General features: G+C 44.4%; 1 protein-coding gene across 1 annotated transcript in view; it reads right to left on the bottom strand.

Annotated features, from left to right (window-relative positions):
* Positions 1 to 2,007: 2,007 nt before the first annotated feature.
* The window catches only part of LOC311139397 (ER membrane protein complex subunit 2), a 72,823-nt gene continuing 48,261 nt past the window's right edge, over positions 2,008 to 26,569 (bottom strand). Inside the window, exons 6-11 of the mRNA XM_084174267.1 lie at positions 20,296 to 20,381; positions 19,863 to 19,922; positions 16,904 to 16,985; positions 16,554 to 16,664; positions 13,265 to 13,369; positions 2,008 to 2,571 (exon numbers count right to left, since the gene is read on the bottom strand). Of these exons, the coding sequence (XP_084030393.1) occupies positions 2,485 to 2,571; positions 13,265 to 13,369; positions 16,554 to 16,664; positions 16,904 to 16,985; positions 19,863 to 19,922; positions 20,296 to 20,381 (531 nt within the window). The 3' untranslated portion in view covers positions 2,008 to 2,484. The remainder of the gene's footprint in view (positions 2,572 to 13,264; positions 13,370 to 16,553; positions 16,665 to 16,903; positions 16,986 to 19,862; positions 19,923 to 20,295; positions 20,382 to 26,569) is intronic.

Raw genomic sequence — 26,569 nt, 5'->3', positions numbered from 1 at the left:
TGGATTACAGGCAACACTAATGGCTAATCCACTGCACTTTGTAACCCCCTGAGCAGAGCCAACAGTTTAGGGCAGGCTGGGTTTCCCTTCCTGCTGCTGGTCTGTCTGGGAATATTCACACTGCTGTGTGTGTGTGGTGCATAGCAGTGGACTGAAGCTGACTCTATGTACATTACCATGATTGGAAAGTATTTGAAAAAACAAACAAAAAAGGACTATAAGGCTGCGTTTACACAGGCAGCCCAATTCCAATCTTTTTCCACTAATTGGTCTTTTGACCAATCAGCACAGCTCTTTTTCCCAGAATTGGGCAAAAAAATCAGAATTGGGCTGCCAGTGGAAACGCAGCCTAAGACACTTGCATATAATATTCCTGCCGCGTTCACGTGCTAGTAGGAACTAGGAAACTCGTAAATTTCCAACTTGCTACCTGGTTGTAGTTATACACGTTTAACCAGTTAGCAAGTCGGAAATTTCAGTTTCCTAGTTCTGACTAGCACGTGAACACAGCAACTGACCTGGTGGGAGTGCATTTATACATGATTAGGTACCTCCTTTATGCGTCATGTTATTTCTGTCTTTTGACAGACTTATTATTAATTAGACCCTTTCCATATCCATGGGTCTGTAATTGATCATGATCCCTGCATATAAGATGTTTATCAAGATAGGCTATCACTTCAATCGTATGATAACGTGTAGGAAAGAACATCTGATGAAAGAATGTAACCTTGCATTCTGAGATGCTCATAACCTCATATTCTCTGAACTTCTTCCTTGAATTCCCAGAATTTCTCTCAATTCTACCTCCAGACTACAGATGGCACTATTGCATCAGACACTATTGGACAGTGTCTACATGTCAATGCCTTGAACTGATCATTCACACATCACTATGATTGACAATCAGCCTTTATGGACCATTTACAGTCATTTAATTACCTTCTCCACAAGAACAGGCCTAATTGCCTGGGTTGGCAAGTAAATTACATCCTCTCTCAAATTAAACATCCTTCATTGCTCTTCAAATGCGTAATTTACATTCAGCGATTCCTGTAAAAGTAACCACTATCAGTTTATGCTCAGAAAAAGTCCCTTGGCTTTCATTAATTCTGCCAGATTGGTGTGCAAAATCAAATGCAGACACATCATACACTGACCATGGTATTAAAAACTGGGGGGAAAATGTCTTTCTCCACTTCGGCTTTGAGCTCCACAACCTCTTTAAATCCTAAAGCTGTCCAAAAAAGGCCATAAACTCAACGCTCAACTTTTCCATCAGTCTGCGAGTGAAATTATGAGACAATTGCTGCGACTTAATAAACAAAAAGCGATCGAAGTACCAGCTGACCCTGCACGGGTGAGCGAGAAACAAGACATTCATTTGGACCAGCCCGGATCCGACAATCACAAATGAGTGTGGTATAAGGAAACCAGACCTCCTTTTCACTGCATTAACATCTATTTTTCCCCCCTCATTTATAAATGTTCCCAGATTCATGAATTTGATTTTAGTCTGTGTTTTAATTACTGGCAGCCAGTCCGTGTGCTCTGAGTCTCCCTAAACTGAAATGACAGAGGTGTTCTCCCGCGCTGCCACGCGTTGCAGTTACAGAGCCCTTATGGTGTCTGGGTAATTGAAGGGCGGGATTCCCAGCTGGATCCAGTGTGAGAAGCAAAGGCCTTTAGCCTCGCTGCTGTTCGTTTAATGAGAATGCTTCTCTCCCGCTCACTGGATAATGGCTTAAGCAGACAGCTCTAGTGTTGCTGATTGCTCTGCTGTTGCTACTGGTGGGGTAGAGCGGCTCAATCACCATAAGATCAGAGAAAGCTTACAGAGAGAGGATTTTATCATCATTATCATAAAAGTAATGAATCTGCCGTTATCATGATCAGTTGAGCCAATGTACTGATAAGAAAGATTGGGCCTATACACAAAACCTAATAGACCCCAGGAAAAACCTAAAGACCAACCCACTGAAATGAGAAAATTTGCTCCAGACTGCGAACAATTCAAACCTTTATTAAGACATCTGGATGGACTGACAGAGAAAAAAAACAATAGTTATGATAAAAACGTTTCATTTCATTTACAGACATATGGAAATCTCGGAGGGCCTAGTTGCATACAGACGTGTCTAAGCCCTCTCTTTAAATTAGCATTTATTACAGCCACTCTCTTCTCTACTCACATCTCAGTCCCTGATCTCACTGCGGAAGCATCCTCTACCTGGCCTATGTCTCAAATGTCACCCTATATCCTATATAGTCCACTATATTTGCTCAGATAGGGCTTGGGTTAACTATAAAGGGCACTATGTAGGGCGTAGGGTGTCATTTCAGACGCAGTCCTGCTCTAAATCATCAGGGGGAGGATAGGGGTGGTGGTGGTCGAGTCTGGAGGGGGTAGGGGAAGGGAAGGTGCACTCAAAGCTGCCTTGTTGAGCCATGTAGAACGGGGGGGGTAAGAGTTGGGGGTGGGGCTTAGGACATGGTGATCTGCATGGACTCCAGCATCTCCTCCACGGCCTTCACGGAGCATTTGTTCTCCTTCGTCCCGCGACCGGCCAGCTGCATGACAGAGAGAGAAGAGAGAAAACATCAGCTCATCACATCTTTAAAGAGGCCAAAGCACAGGGCTGGCTGAGGGAGAGCCAGCCAAGCCAACACACTATCGCACACTCACAGTGTTACAATAACCTCATAGCCCCATCTCACGCTTCACCACATCAGGTCAAAACAGTTCAATCTGCAGACAACAGACTAAACTACACTGAGTATACCAAACATTTGGAACACCTTCCTAATATTGAGTTGCACTCAGAACAGCCTCAATTCGTCCGGGTATGGACTCTACAAGGTGTCGAAAGCATTCCACAGGGATGCTGGCCCATGTTGACTCCAATGCTTTCCACAGTTGTGTCAAGTTGGCTGGATGTCCTTTGGGTGGTGGACCATTCTTGATACACACGGGAAACTGTTGAGCGTGAAAAACCCAGCAGCGTTGCAGTTCTTGACACAGACCGTTATGCCTGGCACCTACTACCATACCCCGTTCATAGGCACTTAAATCTTGTCTTGCCCGTTCACCCTCAATGACACACAAACACAATCCATGTCTCAATTGTCTCAAGGCTTAAAAATCTTTCTTTAACTGGTCTCCTCCCTTTCATCTACACTGATTGAAGTGGATTTAACAGGTGACATCAAAAAGGGATCATAGCTTTCACCTGGATTCACCTGTCATGGAAAGAGCAAGTGTTCTTAAGGTATTGTATACTCAGTGTATATAAACTCCACAAAACCAGCATAATAGGGCAACGTTGGAATGTCACATCAGCAGCCTTACAAACCTAGAATGATAACCTGACAGAAACAGATGAAGCACCATGATGAAGACAGACTGGCCATGGGCAATTCCAGAGTGACTAACGGGGCAAAGAGAAGAGAAGCACCACCTGGAGTCAGGGATGTTCCTGGCCTGTTGCAAAAGAGCTGTGTGTCTGTGTGTGAGGAGGGGGAGAGGTGAGAGAGGGAGGGCCAGGATGTCCTGATGACTCATTGTCTCACGGCCGCACGTCTGGACAGCCCCAAACAGCCCCATAAACCACTGCTCCTAATCTCTGCCCCCCTCTCTCTCTGCCCCACTCTCTCCCTGTGTATGTGTGTGTGTGTGTATACGGGCCAGACTGGACTTCCTCTGTGACTCACACACACAGCCCCTCAGACCTCTCTATCTCCCAATTAAACCACAATCAGCCCTGCTATTATCGGAACTCTCCTCTCGGCCCTGTCCCTAACAGAGAACCTAATTTAGCCACGCTAGGCTAGGAGTTCGGACATGTGCCCCCTGCAACAACAACCGCAGGCACTTGGCATTAGTGAGTTGTGCGGTAGACTACGCCTCATTCCCATTACAATAACTGCTATTTGGGCACAGGGACAGCAGCGTCGGGGAAAGCGTCCTAAGACTTGAGAGCAGGGTTGGTGTGTGTGTAAGGCCATATCTGCTGCTGGGCGGAGAGCACACAGACAAGTCAGAGCAGCGCAGCGGAGGATATCTTTGGCCTTTTCTCAATAAAAGCATTATGAAAACCACATTAACCCCCTGTGCTGAAACAGAGACTGCGTTTGTTTCTCCCACATGGCTGATGTGCCATTTCTGGCTGGACACAGAGAGGAGCATATTCGGCCTGTCCTCAGGAATGAGCGATGGGTCTCCGGAGATGCTCTGGCTCCTCATTATAGACCAACATTCAATCCCAAACTAATCCTAACCCTCTTTATCTGGCTTCTACCAGTTTGCTAAATAGCAGAGTGCTTTACAGTAAATGTGTATATTCTAATACAAATCCACATTAGACAAGGTGAGTTTCCCACCATACAAATGTAAAGCGCTGCCACTTGGAGAACCTGGAAAAGCATTAGGCTATATAAATACAATCCATTATTATCGGAATAGTGAGGCGGGGCTTGCTGTCAACCATTTATGAACCTGTTCATATACTATATGCACACACATGCATATCCAATATAATGTTTCCATATGGGGTAAAACTGTGTTTTCAGAGTGTGTCATAGAGAGGGAACTTGGTGAAAATGTACCTTTGGCAAAGAAGTAATTTCAGAGTGTGACTCATGCAGATGTATTAAAGCGGTGGTGTGGGGGCGGTGTGGTGTGGGGGCGGTGTGGTGTGGGTGAGGGGGAGTTGATGATGGTCAGCGCGTTTTGCTGTGTGCTTCCCTAATGTCCCATTATCCCCAACCACAGAGCCAGGCAGCCAATTATCTCGCCTGCCTAAGGTGAGGGGACTGTATTAACTCCAGCCCTGAACTCGAACAATCTGACTCGAGAAAGACTAATCAATGACCTAAAAAAATATGGCTCCACTGTCTATATTTCATTAGTTTATGTAACTGTAGGGTATATGTACAAACGAAAAACCACTAAAAATGTCACAATTCAAGTGTTAAAATCCATCAAACCATCAAAGATCATTCATTATTAATTCGTTAAGGACAGATCTTAAGGAACATTATGAATGTAAGAAAATGCATTTCAAAAGAACAGAATTGCATATTTCGAGTTTAAATATATTACTGTGCTTTGATTGTTGAGAATGCACGCTAGGGATTAACATGGGTAAGCGGGATACTGGGACTGTCCTGGGAACACTTCACATTTCATGAAAAAAACAAAATGACAAGACACGGGACATTACAACATTTTCCCCCAATGTTGACACTAATGCAATTCTACAAAATACACAACATGCACAGCAGCAGTTTACCAAAAATGTAATAGCACATTATCCAAACTGGTTCTCGCATGGAAGCCTTTAGCCTAGCATATTAACTTCACACAAATTCGCCATAAATTCAAAGCACACGCACAATTGACACTGCCTGACTGCACGTGCCACCCCGGATGCAGTTAATAAACCCTACAGGAAACCCCTACACTATAGGCTATAAAAGAATGTGCACTGTTTCGTACTTGCTGCCCATACGAGAGCTATGACTCGACAAAGCTATTTCCAGGATACACTCTGTGCGTCCTGAGCGCCTCTGTGTCGAGACAGCCTACTGCTAAAATGTGCTGAATTAATTGAGGAACATGATAATGCTCGGAATTTATGAACAGCCTGTTTCGCAATTCACAATAATGTAATTTTGGTCACTGGCATAGTGACCATATCTTGATTTATATACTGGGACTATTTGTTACGTTACCCAGCAAGAAAACCAAAAATGTCGCTCAAACAGAAGGGGGAACTACCAAAGAGTCACAGGTGGAGTTTTAGGAGGGGTTCTAAAAGACAGTCATTGGGTCTCCACTGAAATTTCCATAGCAACAACAACTGGGACCTAAAAGACACCCACCATGAGCACCCCACTACATTTGCCCACTAAGAGGCAAACAAAAGAAAAATCCACACCAAACTTAGACAGGAAGCAAACCAAAACAGGTGTAACACATATTGACTAACGAGGTGACATCAATCGATACGCCCTGCGTGCTAACGAGCTATATGTGCTAAAGTCCAACCTCATAACATAAATGGAAAAACCAAAACCTGTAATACCTTCCCCCTTAAGACAACAAATATATCCTATATTTTTGTTGGACAAGTTCTCTCATCACCAACAGAAAACAACTTCCATTGGACAACATAACCAACTTAAATGAATCACTACTTAAATGCGTCGACTTCTCCAATATAAACATTGCCACCACTGGCTGTCAACAATTAAATACAAGACAAAACAGCCACCTCTATTTCTCTTTCTGTAGTTGCCTAAAACTCACAAGTTTTCGTAAAACTCACATCTGCTTCCATAACTCTCGTCCCCTTAGAACGAGCGCAACCAAAACACAACTAATTTCCAAAACGTGCAGTAAAAATAAATTGTGAGCCAGGGCTACACACTGGCTAAACACAAAACGCATTGAATGCCCACCCTTGAAAGACAATCAGCAACCAAGTTGTCCTTACCACAGACATGTCTGATTTCAAGGGGAAACTCCTTTAATATACATACCAACTTTCCTCTTGTGATTTTCCTTAGTGGAATGGCCTCAGGGAAACAAGTGGCAGCGAACATGATCAAATCAAATCACATTTTATTTGTCACATGCGCCGAATACAACAGGTGTAGACCTTACCGTGAAATGCTTACTTACAAGAGTAAGATACGAGAACTCCATATCCTCATTAGAATACCATCTCTGTCAAAGTAACGCACACTAACTTCATCAAACTCCGCCTTTGGACATATCTCAGCAAAAAGAGGGGAGAGGGAAACATATTTACTCTGTTCCGAAATCAGCTGCTTCCTAAACATCAAAGTGTCAACTGTAGGAACCTTCTCTTCCTTCAGTGGTCCTACAAACTCGCTCATCTTTGGAGTTTTCAAAGGAGAGGTCAACTCAGGTGGTTTACCGAAATCAGGATCACCCATAAACGTCTCGGACAGATCGACCATGGTGGGATCGCTGACATCCTCCTCAAAACTAGCACACGCTGGGAACACTCCAGGGTACTTTTCTGATAACCCATCGGGTTCCTCTACTCTGGGTTCCTTACAAATGACAGGATTTGGCACAACCTTCCTTCCCTCCAGCCAAATCTGATAACTATGAATTATTCCCGGTATTGAAACTCGGTAGATTTTCAAGGAAAATATTAATCCCTAGTGCAAATGGGGAGCGCATGTAATCGTGGTAATTTTGCCAAAAAGTTATACTCTAAAATAGGGAAAGTTTAGGGTTAAATGCGCAAGACACATTTCCTAGTCAGTTGCACAACTGAATGCATTCAACCAAAATGTGTCTTGTGTTTAACCCAACCCCTCTGAATCATAGAGGTGCAGAGGGCTGCCTTTATCAAAGTTCATGTCGACCCAATGGGTAATTGTTAAGTTGTTTGGCAAGGATAGGTGATTTGGAAACAGCATAATCTGCTCTTTCTGATACTATATAGACATCAAAACATCTTACCTGCTTGTGACTATGTAGGAGTCACTCTGTTTAATTTCCCTGCCGGGCCCTTTCTTTCCGTTTTCAGTAGTAACATTTTTAACGGCCTTGCCCCAGTCGCTTTGACCCCATAGTGACGTCTGCTCCCACAACACCACTCACCTGCTGCCTTTTCTCGCACTGAGGTATGACAATCACCAGGTACAGCGGGTCATAAAAGCGGGATGGCTGACACGAGCAGCCCTTTAATGCCCCCATCAATCAGTCAGCACAAGCACACAGCAGCCAGGCCAGCCCTGCGGAGGCCCACAATGATCCACAGCGGCTCCCTTTCAAATAGCCCAGGACCCATTTAAAAAGGAGGAGAAAAAAAAACTCTGAGTCAGAGTTAAGAGTCAAGTCAACATTGCGCCCTGTCATTTTTCCTCTCACACGCAGGGTGGGGTCCCGCTGCTCTGCTGCCCCTGCCATTACCAGGCAACTTAAAACAAACACAGCCCAACAGGTTGCTGGCCGGGCCCGCCAGTAGCCTCTTCCTGTTCCCTGGCTGATAAGGGTGTGGCTCTGGCTCTGTCTGAGAGTGGAGACCAAACACACATGTTATTTTCCCTTGTGCATTTACTCACCAAATAGAAACACTTAAAATGTGAATACAGTGTTGAGCTTAACATTGTAAAGTGTGCCTGACTGAATGATTGACAACACCCACAGTGTTGGAAAACTAACACAGTTAAGTGTTCTTGATTAATCAACACCCAACGTGTTAGAGACCCAACACTCATACTACTACTAACAAAGCCATGCCGTGCCTCTGTGGTGGAAACCCTCCCAGCACTCCAGGAGGGAAAGACAGTGCTGAGTGTGTCAAGACGTGGCCTTTAGTGGCTCAGCAGGGTTCCACTCTCCCGACAGAGCCCGCACATGCAGAGCAAGGAACTGCTTATTACATGTTTAACTGTCAATGCCTAAATAAGCAACGTATATAACCCCTTATGGCAGTAAAGAGTTATATTAAATATGCCTTTACACTACTGATCAAAAGTTTTAGAACACCTACTCATTCAAGGGTTTTTATTTTTTTACTATTTTCTACATTGTAGAATAATAGTGAAGACTTCAAAACTATGAAATAACACATATGGAATCATGTAGTAACCAAGAAAGTGTTAAACAAATTGTATATTTGAGATTCTTCAAGTAGCCACCCTTTGCCTTGATGACAGCTTTGCACACTCTTGGCATTCTCTCAACCAGCTTCATGAGGTAGTCACCTGGAATGGTTTTCCAACAGTCTTGAAAGAGTTCCCACATATGCTGAGCACTTGTTGGCTGTTTTTCCTTCACTCTGCGGTCCAACTAATCCCAAACCATCTCAACTGGGTTGAGGTTGGGTGATTGTGGAGGCCAGGTCATAGCCCTTACACAGCCTGGAGGTGATTTGGGTCATTGTCCTGTTGAAAAACAAATGATAGTCCCACTAAGCGCAAACCAGATGGGATGGCGTATCGTTGCAGAATGCTGTGGAAGCCATGCTGGTTAAGTGTGCCTTGAATTCTAAATAAATCACAGACAGTGTCACCAGGAAAGCACCCCCACACCATCACACTTCCTCCTCCATGCTTCACTGTGGGAATCACACATGCGGAGATCATCCGTTCACCTACTCTGCGTCTCACAAAGACACGGCGGTTGGAACCAAAAATCTCAAATTTGGACTCATCAGACCAAAAGGACAGATTTCCACCGGTCTAATGTCCATTGCTCGTGTTTCTTGGCCCAAGCAAGTCTCTTCTTATTATTGGTGTCCTTTAGTAGTGGTTTCTTTGCAGCAATTCGACCATGAAGGCTTGATTCATGCAGTCTCCTCTGAACAGTTGATGTTGAGATGTGTCTGTTACTTGAACACTGTGAAGCATTTATTTGGGCTGCAATCTGAGGTGCAGTTAACTCTAATGAACTTATCCTCTGCAGCAGAACTAACTCTGGGTCTTCCTTTCCTGTGGCGGTCCTCATGAGAGCCAGTTTCATCATAGCGCTTGATGGTTTTTGCGACAAACTTTCAAAGTTCATGAAATGTTCCAGATTGACTGACCTTCATGTCTTAAAGTAATGATGGACTGTCATTTCTCTTTGCTTATTTGAGCTGTTCTTGCCATAATATGGACATGGTCTTTTACCAAATAGGGCTATCTTCTGTATACCACCCCTACATTGTGACATAACAACTGATTGGCTCAAACGCATTAAGAAGGAAAGAAATTCCACATATTCACTTTTAACAAGGCACACCTGTTAATTGATATGCATTCCATGGTGACTACCTCATGAAGCTGGTTGAGAGAATGCCAAGAGTGTGCAAAGCTGTCATCAAGGCAAAGGGTGGCTACTTTGAAGAATCTCAAATATAAAATATATTTTGATTTGTTTAGTACATGATTCCATATGTGTTATTTCATAGTTTTGATGTCTTCACTATTATTCTAAACTCAGCAAAAAAAGAAACATCCCTTTTTCAGGACCCTGTCTTTCAAAGATAATTCGTAGAAATCCAAATAACTTCACAGATCTTCATTGTAAAGGGTTTAAACACTGTTTCCCATGCTTGTTCAATGAACCATAAACAATTAATGAACATGCACCTGTGGAACGGTCGTTAAGACACTAACAACTTACAGACGGTAGGCAATTAAGGTCAGTTATGAACTTACGACACTAAAGAGGCACGTGAACGTGCCTTAGGTATGCTGCAAGGAGGCATGAGGACTGCAGATGTGGCAAGGGCAATAAATTGCAATGTCCGTACTGTGAGACGCCTAAGACAGCACTACAGGGAGACAGGACGGACAGCTGATCGTCCTCGCAGCGGCAGACCACGTGTAACAACACCTACACAGGATCGGTACATCTGAATATCACACCTGCGGGACAGGTACAGGATGGCAACAACAACTGCCCGAGTTACACCAGGAACGCACAATCCCTCCATCAGTGCTCAGACTGTCCGCAATAGGCTGAGAGAGGCTGGACTGATGGCTTGTAGGCCTGTTGTAAGGCAGGTCCTCACCGGCAACAACGTCGCCTATGGGCACAAACCCACCGTCGCTGGACCAGACAGGACTGGCAAAAAGTGCTCTTCACTGACGAGTCGCGGTTTTGCCTCACCAGGGGTGATGGTCGGATTTGTGTTTATCTTTCGAAGGAATGAGCGTTACACCGAGGCCTGTACTCTGGATCGATTTGGAGGTGGAGGGTCCGTCATGGTCTGGGGCGGTGTGTCACAGCATCATCGGACTGAGCTTGTTGTCATTGCAGGCAATCTCAACGCTGTGCGTTACAGGGAAGACATCCTCCTCCTTCATGTGGTACCCTTCCTGTAGGCTCATCCTGACATGACCATCCAGCATGACAATGCCACCAGACATACTGCTCGTTCTGTGCGTGATTTCCTGCAAGACAGGAATGTCAGTGTTCTGCCACGGCCAGCGAAGAGCCCGGATCTCAATCCCATTGAGCACGTCTGGGACGTTGGATCGGAGGGTGAGGGCTAGGGCCATTCCCCCCAGAAATGTCTGGAAACTTGCAGGTGCCTTGGTGGAAGAGTGGGGTAACATCTCACAGCAAGAACTGGAAAATCTGGTGCAGTCCATGAGGAGATGCACTGCAGTACTTAATGTAGCTGGTGGCCACACCAGATACTGACTTACTTGTGATTTTGCTCCCCCCCCCTTTGTTCAGGGACACATTATTCAATTTATGTTAGTCACATGTCTGTGTAACTTGTTCAGTTTGTCTCAGTTGGTGAATCGTGTTATGTTCATACAAATATTTACACATGTTAAGTTAAACGCAGTTGACAGTGAGAGGACGTTTCATTTTTTGCTGAGTTTACAATGTAGAAAATGTATATAAAGACAAGATTAAATCAAGAATAGTCTGATGGGTGACAATATTAGCCTATCACTTGTGAATGATGCCCAGCATAAGGCAAGAAACAAATATTTTTGTGTGTGACTTTTTCAAATCATAGTCGCACACCTCATGTAGCCTAGCTCATAGGCCTATATGTTTTGATAAGATGTGTATCACAACTAAAGTGGCCAAATAACTTATTAAAATGAAGCACATTAATCCGCTTTACAAATGGGTGTAGAGCCTAACTTGCATAGATACTGTACGTAGCGCGTGAGTTTCAAGGTTGGGGATGATCATTTTCACCATAAAAATGCACCTTTATAATAAAAGCATTACATACATAATCACATTTGTGGTCATATCTTCAATATGCACCTCTGAATTGGATAAGGACGCGCGCAGTTGCGTCCCTGATATGTCTGTCTTCACTTGTAGTCTGTGAGAAAGACCCAATCACGTGATGGAGAGCCGTGTGAGTGAGCGATGCATCGGAGCAGGCAGCACTCAGCGAGAAGTGCTGCAAAAGGCATGGATTTTCTTAGGGTGCATTATGGCCACACAAAGGGGATGCCGCTGTGAAGTTCATGACATTATCAAGTGCTTCTCAAATTGTGAAATAGAGACTGATGAAGTGTGTACAGCCTGCGCAAAAAACAAAGCAGAGCTCATGCCTTTCAAGTGACTTTTTTCAAGTCATAATTAGAATTGCATCATACAGCCTTAAAATGTATTAAAAATCTAAACATATAGCCCAACGTTTGTAGAACAACTAAAGTTACATTAATAACTCTAAATTAAGCATATAGGAGGACATATTTCTTTGTTAACCGCTCAACACAGAATAGCCGTATGTGCGTACTCCCTCAAATCCTTTGGAGAAAATATCCTTTCTATTTTATTCAGCTTTATTCAATTGTATTCTTCATACTATAAAATCATAGAAAATAATTAAATGGAATTCTAAGCTAATCTTGTCTGCTAAATGAACTAGTGTAGCCCACAGGCATATGGCATAGCCAGATCCGGACCTAACATAAGGACAACTCAGAGTATGCTATTCTGTTCTTCTGAAATAGACTACATTTTCTTCATATCATGTTTCTTTAGACCTGTCTAAAATAAATAATGGATTTATTGTGAAGGTGTAGGCTATAGACTTTTTTAAATGTAGATGTTCCAAAGGTCTGCATCAGTGGGTTGTAGGCTGTGTGGAAGCCAGGAGATGCTAAATGTGTTTATGTTAATTAACAGTCAATTATCGTGAGACCGACAGTTATTTGCTTGACAATCACCGGCTGACGACATTTTGTGACAGCCACAGCACTACTTTGAAACGACATCCACAACGACCATGTTTTTCACTCAGTTTCAACCTTTTGTTAAACTTCTTTCTTCAAATTGATCATCACAGAGAGGTCAAAAAATGTAGCCTAACAGCGAGATTTAAAAGCATGATACTGTTTTGATGAATATGGTCTCCACAACAGCCCTAGGCACCACACCTAATTCTGCCAATAACCTCACCAACAGTGATTGGCTAGATTAATCTCACCTGGTCTAAAGCAGAAATGTTCAATCAAATACATGAAGTACATGTGGCACTACAGAACCAGGGCTGACTACCCTTGTCGTATAGGAACAGTTAAGTGGAAAAGGCAAGTGGGAAAGGACCCATGTGGCTCAGTCGGTAAAGCATGGCGCTTGCAACGGCAGGGTTGTGGGTTCGATTACCACGGGAGACCAGTACGAAAAAAAGTATGAAAATGTATGCACTACTGTAAATCGCTCTGAATAAGAGCGTCTGCTAAATGACTAAAATGTAAATGGTGTAGCTTTCAAAATTAAAGTTGACACCTGCCCTCTGTAACTCACCTGATAGGCTCGGTTGATTTGATTGGTAGCCCAAGCAGCATACTTCACATTGGACTTTTTCACTGTGGCGTTCACTTTGGGGCTGGCAGCAATGTGGCTTGCCGACTAGACGGAAAGAAGAAGAAGGGAGTGGAAAGCAGGGGAGAGAGGAAAGAGGAGAGGAAAGAAAGGTGTCGTCATATCAAACACATGGCGAAACTGCAATAAAAGCATAATTGAGATGAATGTGCAACCAACTCCACCGTGGGCAGGACGACAAATATTGGCCCTACAACACGTGAAGAAAACGTTTACAGGAGAGGAAAAAGTTAGTGTTTTATTTAATGTCCCAGCCCCCGTGTGCAGTGTCACTTAATGGGCCCTAATTTCTCTAACACCATAGATAGCCGGTGATGACAGGGCCCGGCATGTCTTCGGAACCCGCAGTGCGGTGGAGAGCGAAGCGCGATGTGAATCATGCTCTCCGCTCGTCTCAGCTCCACTCAGAACCACAAAACCCATGTCTTTCCCATGCTACTGCCATCGTCTCCGCAGTGCAAACCCCACTAGGCTTAAACGGGCAGCACTTCAAAGGTGTCCCATGGACATGCTGAAACTTTAACTACACCCCAATCAACCTTGCCCCCCCCCCCCCCCCCCCCCCCCTCTTATTTTCTTTAAAACGCTTTCGCTTCTTCTTCTTCATAACCTCCGGCTTATGATGTCAGCTCCGACAGACTACCCCAGAATGTCGTCGTCCTCCGTGAGAGAGGATCCCCGCCAGTGCGGTGACACGGCACTGACTAGCACTAACTAACCTCACAGCGGTCACGGCTACCAACGACTAAGCTGTACCAGGTGCTCTGAACGACTAAGCAGAACCAATCAAATAGCTCTTCGGTGAGGAGCTGCCCTTCGGTGGTGTTAATGAAGCTTCACTGTCAACCAGAATCAGATGAAATGGTTAGAAAGTCATTGCCTTAGCACAATCCCATGTCAGGAACTAACTTGGACACACTTTATGATCAAATTTAAACCTGAAACCAGCGTTAGGCCAAAATACAAGTGGCAGTGGATGATTTGACAGAGGAACATAAAGACCTCTGTGTAACTACGTATGCCTTTCCTACACACTTCTCAGTAGTTGGTATTCAGACTTACCTTATGCAGGTGCGTAACGGGCTTTGCAGGCATGGTTCCCTTGAGCGCGCTGAATACATTTAATTCAACCACTGAAAACCCTCCCACTTGCTGCCCAACAGATTTTCTCGTGGAGTTTTCAGTACATTTATCTAAAGCCATCCCTTTTAATTTGGTGTACCTTCAATTTGAATTTTCTCGACAGACTCACTAAAATATATGGAGAGAACGGTTCAGAATAGGGATCAGTGAAACAAAGCCTTGTAGGCCTAAATACACGGATATTTGTCTCCTTTTCAGCACCAATTGCAAGATGTAAAAAAAAACTCTGATCTTGTATATTATCTACGATTAGGAAAGTATTTATATATAATAATAAAAAAACAGGTTTGGAGAGCCTATACGCACAAAATATATTGGTAAATCAAAAATACAGTGTTTCGATTCATCCTGAAAGTTGACAATCAAATTGTTCAATCCATGAAGTATTGGAAGGTGAGAAAAGTGTACAGTAGGGGTTGAACAGTAGTCAATAAGTCTACCCTAACAATCCACACTAATCATGGAACTGTAATGAGAACAGTCCAGTCGTTGTGAACCGTGCGCCAGGCTCCAGGTTTAAACTGCTACGTATGGTCTGCGTTCCAGAATGATTCAAATAGGCTACATGTCTCAAATGATTGCACAACTTGTAATACGTTAGCCTAATATGATCCACTATTGCTAGCGATCCTCAGGAAGAACCACACAAATCTGAAAGAGGAAAGAAAGGTAAACTAACTATGTAATGGAATGATGCAAAATGTAAGGAAAGGAACACTTAAGTGACAATTCTAAATGTATGTGGGTATAACTGACGGTGGCATGGTGAAATAGATCTAACTCAATTGTCATTTATATTTACAATCCCCGGCTTACTCATTTACCTAGCGCTTATCAATCGCTCTTATCAATGTGTAGAGAGAAAAGTGCATAAAAAGAAAATTACGGCCTCCCGAGTGGCACAGTGATCTAAGGCACTGCGAGGCGTCACTACAGATCCGGGATCGATCCCGGGCTGTGTCGCAGCAGGCCCGGGAGACCCATGAGGCGGCGCACAATTGGCCCAGCGTCGTCCAGGTTAGGGAAGGGTTTGGCCGGCTGGGATGTCCTTGTCCCATCGCGCTCTAGTGACTCCTTGTGGCGGCCGGGCGCATGCACGCTAACTTCGGTCACCAGCTGTACGCCGTTTCCTCCGACACATGGGTGCGGCTGGGTTCCGGGTTAAGCGAGCAGTGTGTCAAGAAGCAGTGCGGCTTGGCGGGGTCGTGTTTCGGAGGACGCATGGCCCTCGACCTTCGCCTCTCCCGACTCCTTTTTCCATTTACCCTGAAAGTAGTCTATGGGCAAGGAGAGACAGTCATCTACGGTTTGAATGTGTTTAAATAGCCACTGCTAACGTTAGCTAATTTTAACCCCATAGACTACTTTTAGAAAAATAAAGGTTAGTCTATAAAAGTGAAGATATCCCTTCAAAGACCATGAACGGATCCAGTGGTTGTGCCCCTTTCCGGGTATGAGATGTTTTGACTGCCTGAACCCCTGTGAGAGGAAACACTGGAAGGCCTGTGTCGCTGCTTCTCTCTGCTCTGGCCATCCACCCACCCTTATTCCTGCACTCTCCATTTGTGTTCTTATGTCAGGACTCACTTACATATGATGCATTGGTGCTAACAGACAACTTCCTGTTTAAATAAATATGCAGATGAAAGGGGGGCATTTGGCGCAGACGAAATCAAAACGTTAACCTGGGACGGGGCTGGGGGCTGCCTGCGACTGAGACGCGGGAGAGGCGCAGTGGCCCTCTCTTTCCCCTTTTCGTACTGCCACTGCTCTTATTTATTTTAGTCATTTTGGTCCTAAACATGAAAAAGGTCCCGTACAAAAGCCTAGAGGGATAATATGACCAAAATAAAGAGCTTGAAGGGGCAGACTTTTTCAAGCCGGGGGGTTTACCCACTGAGTGAGCATTGACCTAACCTGTCTGAAAGCTGGGCTCTGTGGTCACTACACAAAGCCAGTAGCAGGCCTGCACATTTTGACAAACCACAGGAGAAAAAGGATGACTTGTTGCTCTTTCACCCCCTCCCTCGCTCCTTTCATCATGCGACGGTTAGACGTTTGAACTCACCATATACAGACCGAACAAGGCCCTCATGTTTCTGTTGTTCAGCTTCAGAGCCTGGGCAAAATATTTTCTGGACAGCTCCAGGTTTTCCAGCCCCCCCTGGGTGTACTTCACCTATGAGACAAGGCATTAAAATATGAGGGGGTCTTACGCAATGGCTACATGGCATCTGAATAAGCACGACATGACAAGCCGTGTAAACATTTCGACATTCATGAGCGTGTATTCCCACTGACGTTAAGTGCAGCGGCCGGCTCCTCCATGTGAGAGGGAGCATTCACGTAGAGGGCTGGGGGAAACATCATTCCATAGTTAGGCCGCTTGATGACGGACATGCAGAGAGTCATACCTACCTCAGCGTACTGCTCACAGTACAAGTGATTATGAGGGTTGGTCATCATCAGCTCCTCCAGACAGAAAGCTGCTTTTCCATAGCTGTGGAAACAAGGGAACAATGAATAGATTGATGACTACTAGCGATGGACATTTAATCTTTCAGCTTTAAAATAGTAAGGGGGGGGGGAAATGTGCTCTATTTCATCTGTGATGTAGTCTACCCATTCCAATCCGAGAGTGTACATTTGTTCTGCAGAAAGTTATATTGCTGCCTTGGTTTACTGTACATTTTGGCAAGTTTGGATCTAGGAAGATGCAGACTAAGGGGATCTGGTGGCCTATGTGGTTATGTCTATATTGGCGAAACTCTTCAGTTTTGGAAAGTGGAACATTGAAAAGGAGAAGAGCGGGGGTCTCCAGACACACAGGATCAATCTGTCTGTCTGGGGATGTGTTTTTCACTCTGGTAATGTGTAGTTAAATACCTTCCTGAGGTCAGCGCTACAGTAGGAACTGGCACACTGTGCCCTCCTCAAATGAGATCACTTCTCAGCAGACTGCTGAGCTGTTGACCTCACGCTAATCTGCAGCCATTCCACATCTAATACACAGTTTCCCCTTCAGGGGACCCGTCCAAGGGAAGGCAAGTTTATCACTCAGACGCACACAGTCAGAATTACACAGTCCACACACACACACACAATTCCCACGCCTTGACAGACTACATAAACCATATGACCCCAGAACACTAAAACAGGGCTATTAAACCAAATCGGACAAAACACACAAAAAAACAGAATTCAATTCTAGTGTAGAGAGACTGTACGTGATCCAGCATATGCTGTATCAGCGCTTGGAAATGCGCAGAAAAACCAAAATGGTGCTTGTGGGATCCTAAATGACGCAAGATATGGATGCTAATCTGTAGCCATTTCACTGCCAGCGAGGGAGAGAGGAGGGGAAAAAACGTTGACGCAAGTTGGGTGTTTTGGCGGGAACACAGGCCCAAATGCTGCCTCGCACGACATGAAGAGACTATCGGCCCATTTAGAGTCTGTTTAAAGGACTTCAAAGACAGAGAGCCACACCATGAGAGTGGTGGGGAGCGCGAGGGGCGAGTTGGAGTGAGAGGGAGAGAAACTGGGGGGGGAGAAGAGAGAGAGAAAGAGCGAGAGAGATCGGGGTATTTGGAAGGTTGGGGGGCTGCTTACAATTACCACTTCCTCCCCATAAAGACTTTCAGATGTGCTCCTGCAGTGGCCCCGGCCTGCAGCGGAGAGGAGAGTGGAGAGGCAGCCTCCATCACCAGGCAGAGGCCTGGCTGACTGCAGTACCGCACCCTCCAATCTCCACCCATCATCACCACCACTCAGCTCCAACTCCCTAAGCCTGGGCTCAGAGACCACGGTGCTAGCTCGGGGAGGTAGCATTGTTAGTATGACTCACACAATTGCTTTGTTTTCTTTGAACACCAAACCAGACAATGGTTGGTTTTTGGTGCTACCAATTGTGATACCACAGTTTGACTGAATTCCAGCCCAAAGCTTTTTCCCAACTAGACTGGGCAAACGGATCAAGATTCCGCCATTAGACTGTGAAAACTGACCACAGAAAGTCATCATGCTCTGTCGGATGACCAGGCCAATCTGAACCAATAGACAGTAGTTAAATAAAGACTAATTCAACAGCACTAAAAGCTCAGATGATTCTCAATGAGTCGAAGCATCTCAACGGTTCACTCGCAACAATAACAAAAAGGCGCAATCTCAATAACGTCCGAATATCACTCAGCAGTATGAGGATTATTCAAAGAAAGTTTCCACTGTGTTAGGCTATTAATTACTGTCATAATGTTTGAACACTGATGCCTGTAGAGCCATGTAACAATGGCAGGCGAGAATCCGTGAGTGATTTGTATATTTTTAGCTTGCGGGGTGCTACACAGTGAGGGCGGAATCGCTTATTTCTCTTCCTCTCTTCTCCATCAGCCTCTGGTTTTTCTGGCTCTGGAAAGAAAGTGCCACCAACTTCTCCTGGGAATCACTCTGCAGCCACTCTCCCTCCCGCTCTCTCTGTGGAAAAGAGAGGCGATAATGCCATGCTGTCCGGAAGAGGATGGGAGGGGGAAAAAGGGCGTTTGTAACCCAAAATACAGAAAAGAAATTGACACGCCTGTAGATAAGGGGCTCGGGGAGTGAATGGGGTGATTTAGAAAAGTTGGGCTAAACTGGGAGATAATCCGCTCACCCCTGGATTTCCTCCCGCTACTACAGCAATAAAGCCCCTCGGGACAAAAACATGAAATATCCAATAAGCGTCCCTCTCACTACGCTAAACATTCCTGCAGACACTGCCCTCTTGCCAGGGTGACAGCAGAGCCGGTGTGCTGCTCACACAACCACACACATACACCAGAGCGCTTACACACACAAACACCTAAGCCCCCAAGACAATTAAGGAGGGATAAAAAGTGACACAAAACAAAAACAAAAACATTTCTTGCAATGCTCTTGTCTTGGGAGGCTGACAATTACCCCTGGCAACAGAGATATCAGTAGGGGGTTGTCTTACCCCCCATACGTATGAGTGGGGGGCTTAGGGACAAAATCCTATTACCCTCCTCTCCATGTGACAAACAAAGACAGGGGCTCAAAGCGGACCCCTGGCTGAGTTAGGCATTTCACCGCCCCTCTCCATTGTGCCCATCCTAATACATCCTCTCTGGGATCAAGCCGTCAGTTCAGCCACCGAGACTGGGAGAGGAGAGGAGTTACTGCTTACAGACACTCCCCACTCTGTCTCACCCCCCTGAGTCTGTTAGAAGCTGACAGATGCCCCTGGGAGATATGATAAGGTGCCGCCTCCAGGTCTTGACACCAGGGAGTGCTGATACACTGCTGGCACAGCACTCACCACTGGAATAAGTGACGTAGGGTAATGAGTTAAATGAATGTGATAAAGAAATGCGATGATTACTCGTGCTCGTTGATGTAGAGTTCCGACAGCTCGTGCCACGCTTCCTGGTCCCCGACGAACCTGTAAAAAAGTGAGAAATGTAGGGAGTCTCCCATTGAGTATGCTTTTCATCACCATCACACCATGCTATTTAGAACCTTATTAGCAAGAGGATCATCAACAATAACCTCTCTAATGTATAGTACAACAGCTGAAATATCAATGTTTCAAATCAATCCAAATCATGGCATTATATAACTAGGCTAACATAGACGGACAGGGCAGACAGGCAGAGCTCCCAAGATGGGGGGTTGAGCAGGGTTGGGGGGTCTCATGGACAGGTTGTGGCCCAGCCCGGCTCAAATCGAATGCAAACCCCCTTTTAATTAAAAAGACCAGGGGAGGTGCGAATGAGGAGGAGGTCGTCCAAATCCTCTTGTAAAACACTACTCACTGCTCCAGATACTCATTGAGCTCGCGAATGGCCTCGGCACTCTTCCCCTGGGCCTTCAGAATGGAGATCTTCCTCTTCCTCGCCGCCTGTGGAGATCAGCATCAACAGAGGATTAGTAAGGTCTTAGCTCCTCAAGTGTTTGTCCGAGGAGAGGGGTTCTCCTCAGTGCTCACACAAATAAAAAGGGAGAGGAAAGAAAGGAGGAGGGTATGTGTTAAATTAGTCTGGGAGTCTTGGAACTGTGCTCAGGTGGAAATTGGGGAGGTGGTGGGGTTTGGGATGTTGGTCAAAGCTACCCGCCTCTGCTCCTGGCCGATCCCCCTGGGGATAGGGACCATGAGTTCAAAGAACGCCAAGTCTATTGGGAGTGGAGGACTGGAGTGGTGGGAATCAGGATTTTACATTTTCTCTACGGAATCATCAGCCAACAGCATTGATGTGATGTGGTGATGTTCAGTACCAAATAATTTCATTTCAGTTAAGTGATATCTTCATTTAGGAGAGAGATATTGACTGCATGAACCAGCCTTACTGAGCACTTTTCTGTTACAGTTCTTCCACAGCGGTGAGAAGCCTCGTTACTTAAAATGCTGATGTCCCTTTTAAGGCGACTATTATTGATATTGTTATGGGGCAACTTTAAATTGATGTGCCAGCATCTCATAAGAGGTAATGGTTAGCTAGGCTATATCTGTGGAAGGAAGAACACAAATCATGAGTAAACGTTTGAGAGTCGGCGTGTGTGAGCTTAGAGGCTGAGATAAAGTGGTGAGTCATCCCCATCTAAGTGGGAAAAACATTGCCTTACCCCAAACCCAACGGCCAGCGCATTCAGAATGAGCTTCTGAAGCCTAGCTAACTTACATCAGCCTCCAATTGCCGTTTTTTTTCCATTTTGATGGTGAAGTGACCTTAAGGTGGATTAGATTCTCATCAATCTGAATCAGAAAGTATTACGCCCGCTCCTCTGACTTTTCCAGGCGGCGTTTTGGTGTGTGTGTGTGTGTGAGTACCTAACAGCGGGCTGCTGTTGCCATTAGAATTGTGCTGCCCTGCCTGCCATGGCCCATTTTATTTATGGACTGGCATTTGATTGAGTGGGGCTTCCTTTCTCCCACACTCATAACCAAAGCCATTGAGGGCTGTGCATGAGTCACGTCTGAGCGGCCATAAATCTGGGAATCCATTGACACCGCCGTCACAATAAATCCACTTATCCATCACCCTGGGACAGGGACCTGCACTACAGCCTGGCTATGGTGCTTACTCTAACACACACAGACGCGAACAGACACATGCACACTAACCTAAAGTCAGCGATTTCTTATAAATATCTAGATTATTCTTGACCTGTATTATTGGGGGGGGGGGGGTCACACCAACCATATTTCCTCTTCTCTCCCCCCTCTGCCCATAAAACACATATCTCCTCAAAATATCACACTATTCTACATGGACCATATTCTACTGGGGCTTGATGCTATGTGAGATTAAGGAATTTATACTCACTTCTAACCAAATTGCTAACATATGGATTTTCCCTGTCCGATACCAAAAATCTGTCAGAACACCTCATTTCAGTGTGGATCTTGCAATTGTAGGCCTACCCCACACCCCTCTCTTTCCCCCTTCCTCTCTTTCTTTCCCAGTCCTTTTTTCCTGATAAAGAACCACTTGGGGCTCACTCAGAACATATGGAAGTTGGTAGCCCCGAAGGAGTCACACGGAACTTTATTAAATGCGGAGCTCTCCCAAACCGCTCCTCCTCTTGCTCTCTCCCCCTCTCCAAACTAATGATCCAGAAGAACCTGGCAGCAGGGATAATCCCGCCGTTGTCATTATTCTTTTTTAATTAGGGTTCTCGAGGAGCACTCCGAGTGGAGCACTGGATTGTTTAAATCACCCCTGGCTCTGACTGTGAGGACTACACTGGACACCTAGATAGCCTATGTTATAATAATGTTATATAACATACATGGAGGGAGAGATGGAGGGGTTGAGAATGGAGGGGATGGAGGGAGGAGATGAAGGCGAGAGAGAAGAATACAGAGAAAAATGGGGGGGGCCCATGAACGACGCAATGTGCCGCTGTTGTGAAACAGCTAGTAGATTAAGGTATTATTGCATTAAAAGCAACAACGACACTAAAACATTCAGAGTAAAACATTGGTGTACAGTAAAAAAAAAAAAAATTACAGATGTTTCAAATACCTAAGAGCTGATGGAGTTTTACATGTATTACTTGGAATAAAAGTCTACTAAGGCATGCAGAAATCAAATAGTGCCTAAATATCTAAATAGTGCCTAAATATAAAGGCTGCAAAAAGCCAATATTTTCAATTTCAACAGGATCTAGTTTCAGCTCAATAGAAATCTGAGCACATCATGACCTCTGTAAAAACTCTCTTGTCCTACACTCTAATTGCATACAATTCTAGGCCAACCTCAGTAAGGGATTCTCAGCGACCTCAATTGCTTTCTCAATAAATACTAGCTATGTTTCTACACACCAATTAGGATGAAATGAGGGTCGGAATTCCATATATCAGATGAATCATCCACAGTGTCATTTGGACTCCAAATGAATAATTAATGAAGTTACCTTTTGTATGAAAATGTGGTAGACAGACACTAGGCTATAGCCTTTTAGCCAAAGTTCTCAAAGAAAAAGAAAAAAAGATGAGCAAAGCACAAAAATGCATTTACGCAAGCAGACGAGAATTTCGCCAGATCATTGCTGTAGGTATTGGAACACAATAAAACTATGGAAGGGCTAAGAGTTCGACACATTCTTTGGACACCACCATGGCAGAGAAACCTTGAGCAATTTCTGATGATTCAACAATTTTGGTTAATGGGTACCACATCTATTCCACAGCCTGTAATTACAACAGCTCAGTTTCCAATCTCCAGCTCGGCATTGCTGTGAACGCCAATTTTCCGCCATTTCTTTGAGCTACATCCCCTCCCTCATTGTACAGAACATGTTAGAGAACATGCTGGACTGGGATCAGAGGAGATCCTCCTGTAGCTCAGTTGGTAGAGCATGGCGCTTGCAACGCCAGGGTTGTGGGTTCGATTCCCATGGGGGGCCAGTATTAAAAATGTATGCACTCACTAACTAAGTCGCTCTGGATAAGAGCGTCTGCTAAATGACTAAAATGTAAAATGTAAATGTAAAGACAGGTGACCTAAATGATGTCAGCCCCCATCCACACCACACCCTCATCAGCCAGGACGGGTTGGTGGGGAAAAAGCTGGGCTGGAGGACACCAGGGGACAGTGAGGACCTGTTTCCATTCCCACCCTCAGGTTTAACCGAAAGGGCGCTGGTGTTCCGGGTGACATCCACCCAGCCTTTGGAGATCAGGAAACGGAGTGATCCCATCCCAGGACATCGCCTGGGTGTTGCTCTGATTGTCTGGCGAGGACTAGTACCCACCATTCCCACAAGGGTACTATTCCCAAGGCACCTCCCATTTACCATTGGAGAAGATCTCACTACCCAAAGAATGAAGAGGGCAATGCATATTTGAACTAGTTTATCCATTAAGTAAACTATTACGTGTCATAGGTAGAGCTCCTAGAAAGCCTTTGATAATTCCGAACCCGGTAGACTTTCAGCAAAGTCTGCCTAAACATTGTCCTTTGCGAAGGCTGATTTTACTCTCTGCCCTTCCAAGGTCAATTTAGGGCTGGGCGATAAGGCCAAAATATCATATTTTTCTAATTTTTGACAGTATGCCAGTATTTGACGGTATTTTATGATTCTGAATAATACAAGTTCTAAATATGCTTTATGGGTAGTGCATAGGCATGGGCGGTATATAGCGTATATACCGTATACCGGGGTATTTGGAAATGGCCACGGGATGGTTTTTCAATACTGTCAAGACTATGTATTTAACGTTTTTTTATTTACACATTTGAATATTTGTAGTAACTTTTTAAGTAAATACCTGCAGTCAACTTGTGTAATACGTTAGGAGAAAAATAAGATTGCGTTCTTCATTTCACCTGCCACATTATTCTTCATTATGAAGCTTACCGGTAGTCCCCAGTCACGTGGTGTTTGTTTACAAGCACACAACGACGAGAGACCGGAGCCTTGTGAGTCACTCACTGATGTGCAGCACGCGCCAGGTGATCTAGTTACAGTATGGAATTCACAACTAAATGTTTGCCTGCTAGATATGTATCATTTGATTTACACAACATGCCTACCACTTTGAAGATACAAAATATGTTTTATTGTGAAACAAACAATAAATAATAAGAAAAAAAGAAAGAAAACTTGAGCGTGCATAAATATGATGCTGCCACCACCATGCTTCACTGTGGGGATGGTGTTCTCGGGGTGATGAGAGGTGTTGGGTTTGCGCCAGACATAGCGTTTTCCTTGATGGCCAAAAAGCTCAATTTTAGTCTCATCATACATATGCACGCACCACTTTTCCATTATTTATTTATTTTTGAATTTTTTGAAACAAGTTATTTTTTTCATTTCACTTCACCAATTTGGACTATTTTGTGTATGTCCATTACATGAAATCCAAATAAAAATCCATTTAAATTACAGGTTGTAATGCAACAAAATAGGAAAAACGCCAAGGGGAATGAATACTTTTGCAAGGCACTGTCTTTTACAGTTTACCGCCCAGCCCTAGTTCAGTTTGCAGCCATAATACTCAAATACAGCAAATGGCGCTAACAACTAAGCACAAGTAGGCTAATTGACAGAACTATCAATGCTAATGCAAGCTAGCTAATGGGTGAGAGATATGTTAAAAGGGACATAAAAATTGTATCCATTAGTTAATCTGACTGGGGAAGTAGATAAAGGGCTTCATTGCCAAAATCCCGAAGTGTCCCTTTAAAAGAGTTCAGTGTTTTCCAACTGGAAAACAACTATCTAAAGTCAGCTTGAAAGATTAAATCTAGCTACCATTATGGAAACTACTTTTGTGAATATAAACCAGATGTTGGAAACACACTGAAATCTCTCTTCCACCTGTCACAGACACTGGTGGATTGGAGTTCGCCAGAGACGAGTTTGGCAAAAAATGTAGGCTGGGCAATCCACCGCGATTGAACACCTTGGACAAACACCTGAATTTTTGTTCTTTAAAGCCAGCGAACAAAACCATTTCCAAGACTTCAGACCCTATTGGTGATTCACTCATGTTAATTATCTATACTGAACAAAAATATTAACACAACATGCAACAATTTCAAAGATGTTACTGAATTACAGTTTATATAAGGAAATCAGTCAATTGAAATAAATTCATAATGCCCTAATCTATGGATTTGACATAACTGGGAGGGCATAAGCCCACCCACTGAAGAGCCAGGCCCAGCCAATCAGAATGAGTTTTTCCCCACAAAAGGGCTTTATTACAGACAGAAATACTCCTCAGTTTCATCAGCTGTCCGGGTGGCTGGTCTTAGATGATCCCGCAGGTGAAGAAGCCGGATGTGGAGGTCCTGGGCTGGCGTGGTTACAAGTGGTCTACGGTTGTGAGGCCAGTTGGACGTACTGCCACTTTCTCTAAAACAACAATGGAGGCAGCTTATGGTAGAGAAATTAACATTCAATTATCTGGCAACAGCTTTGGTGGACATTCCTGCAGTCAGCATGCCAATTGCACACTCCCTCAAAACTTGAGACATCTGTGGCAGTGTGTTGTGTGACAAAACTGCACATTGTAGAGTTGCCTTTTTATTGTCCCCAGGACAAGGTGCACCTGTGTAATGATCATGCTCTTTAACCAGCTTCTTGATATGCCACACCTGTCAGGTGGATGGATTATCTTGGCAATGGAGAAATGCTCACTAACAGGGATGTAAACAAATTGGAGAGAAATAAGCTTTTTGTGCATATGGAAAACTTCTGGGATGTTTTATTTCAACTCATGAAACCATGTTGCGTTTATATTTTTGTTCAGTATATTTATTGCTGAGGTTGTGGAAGTGCCTGCACTGGCAACTTGACGACCAAAAGCAGTTTCTCAGGAGGCATCACAGCCTATACAAACTAACTTGCTCTTCCCTTCCCACCACATGTCTTGTCTTCCATGACAGAGTATTTAATGTGCTTACAATTGAAATAGGACATGGTGGATCTAACCTGTGTAAAACAAATAGATCTCTCATTTTAATAGAAGAACGAATAGTGTGACTGGTTTGGTCCAACAGAAACAGAGAGTAAAATAAAAAAAATGACGGTAAATGACAAAGTGAAGAAGGTGAAAAGGGGTCTGAACGATGGGGA

The sequence above is a fragment of the Coregonus lavaretus genome, assembly GCF_964263955.1.
Source record: "Coregonus lavaretus genome assembly, chromosome: 13".
NCBI lineage: Eukaryota > Metazoa > Chordata > Actinopteri > Salmoniformes > Salmonidae > Coregonus > Coregonus lavaretus.
This window is presented reverse-complemented; position numbering and strand designations above follow the sequence as displayed.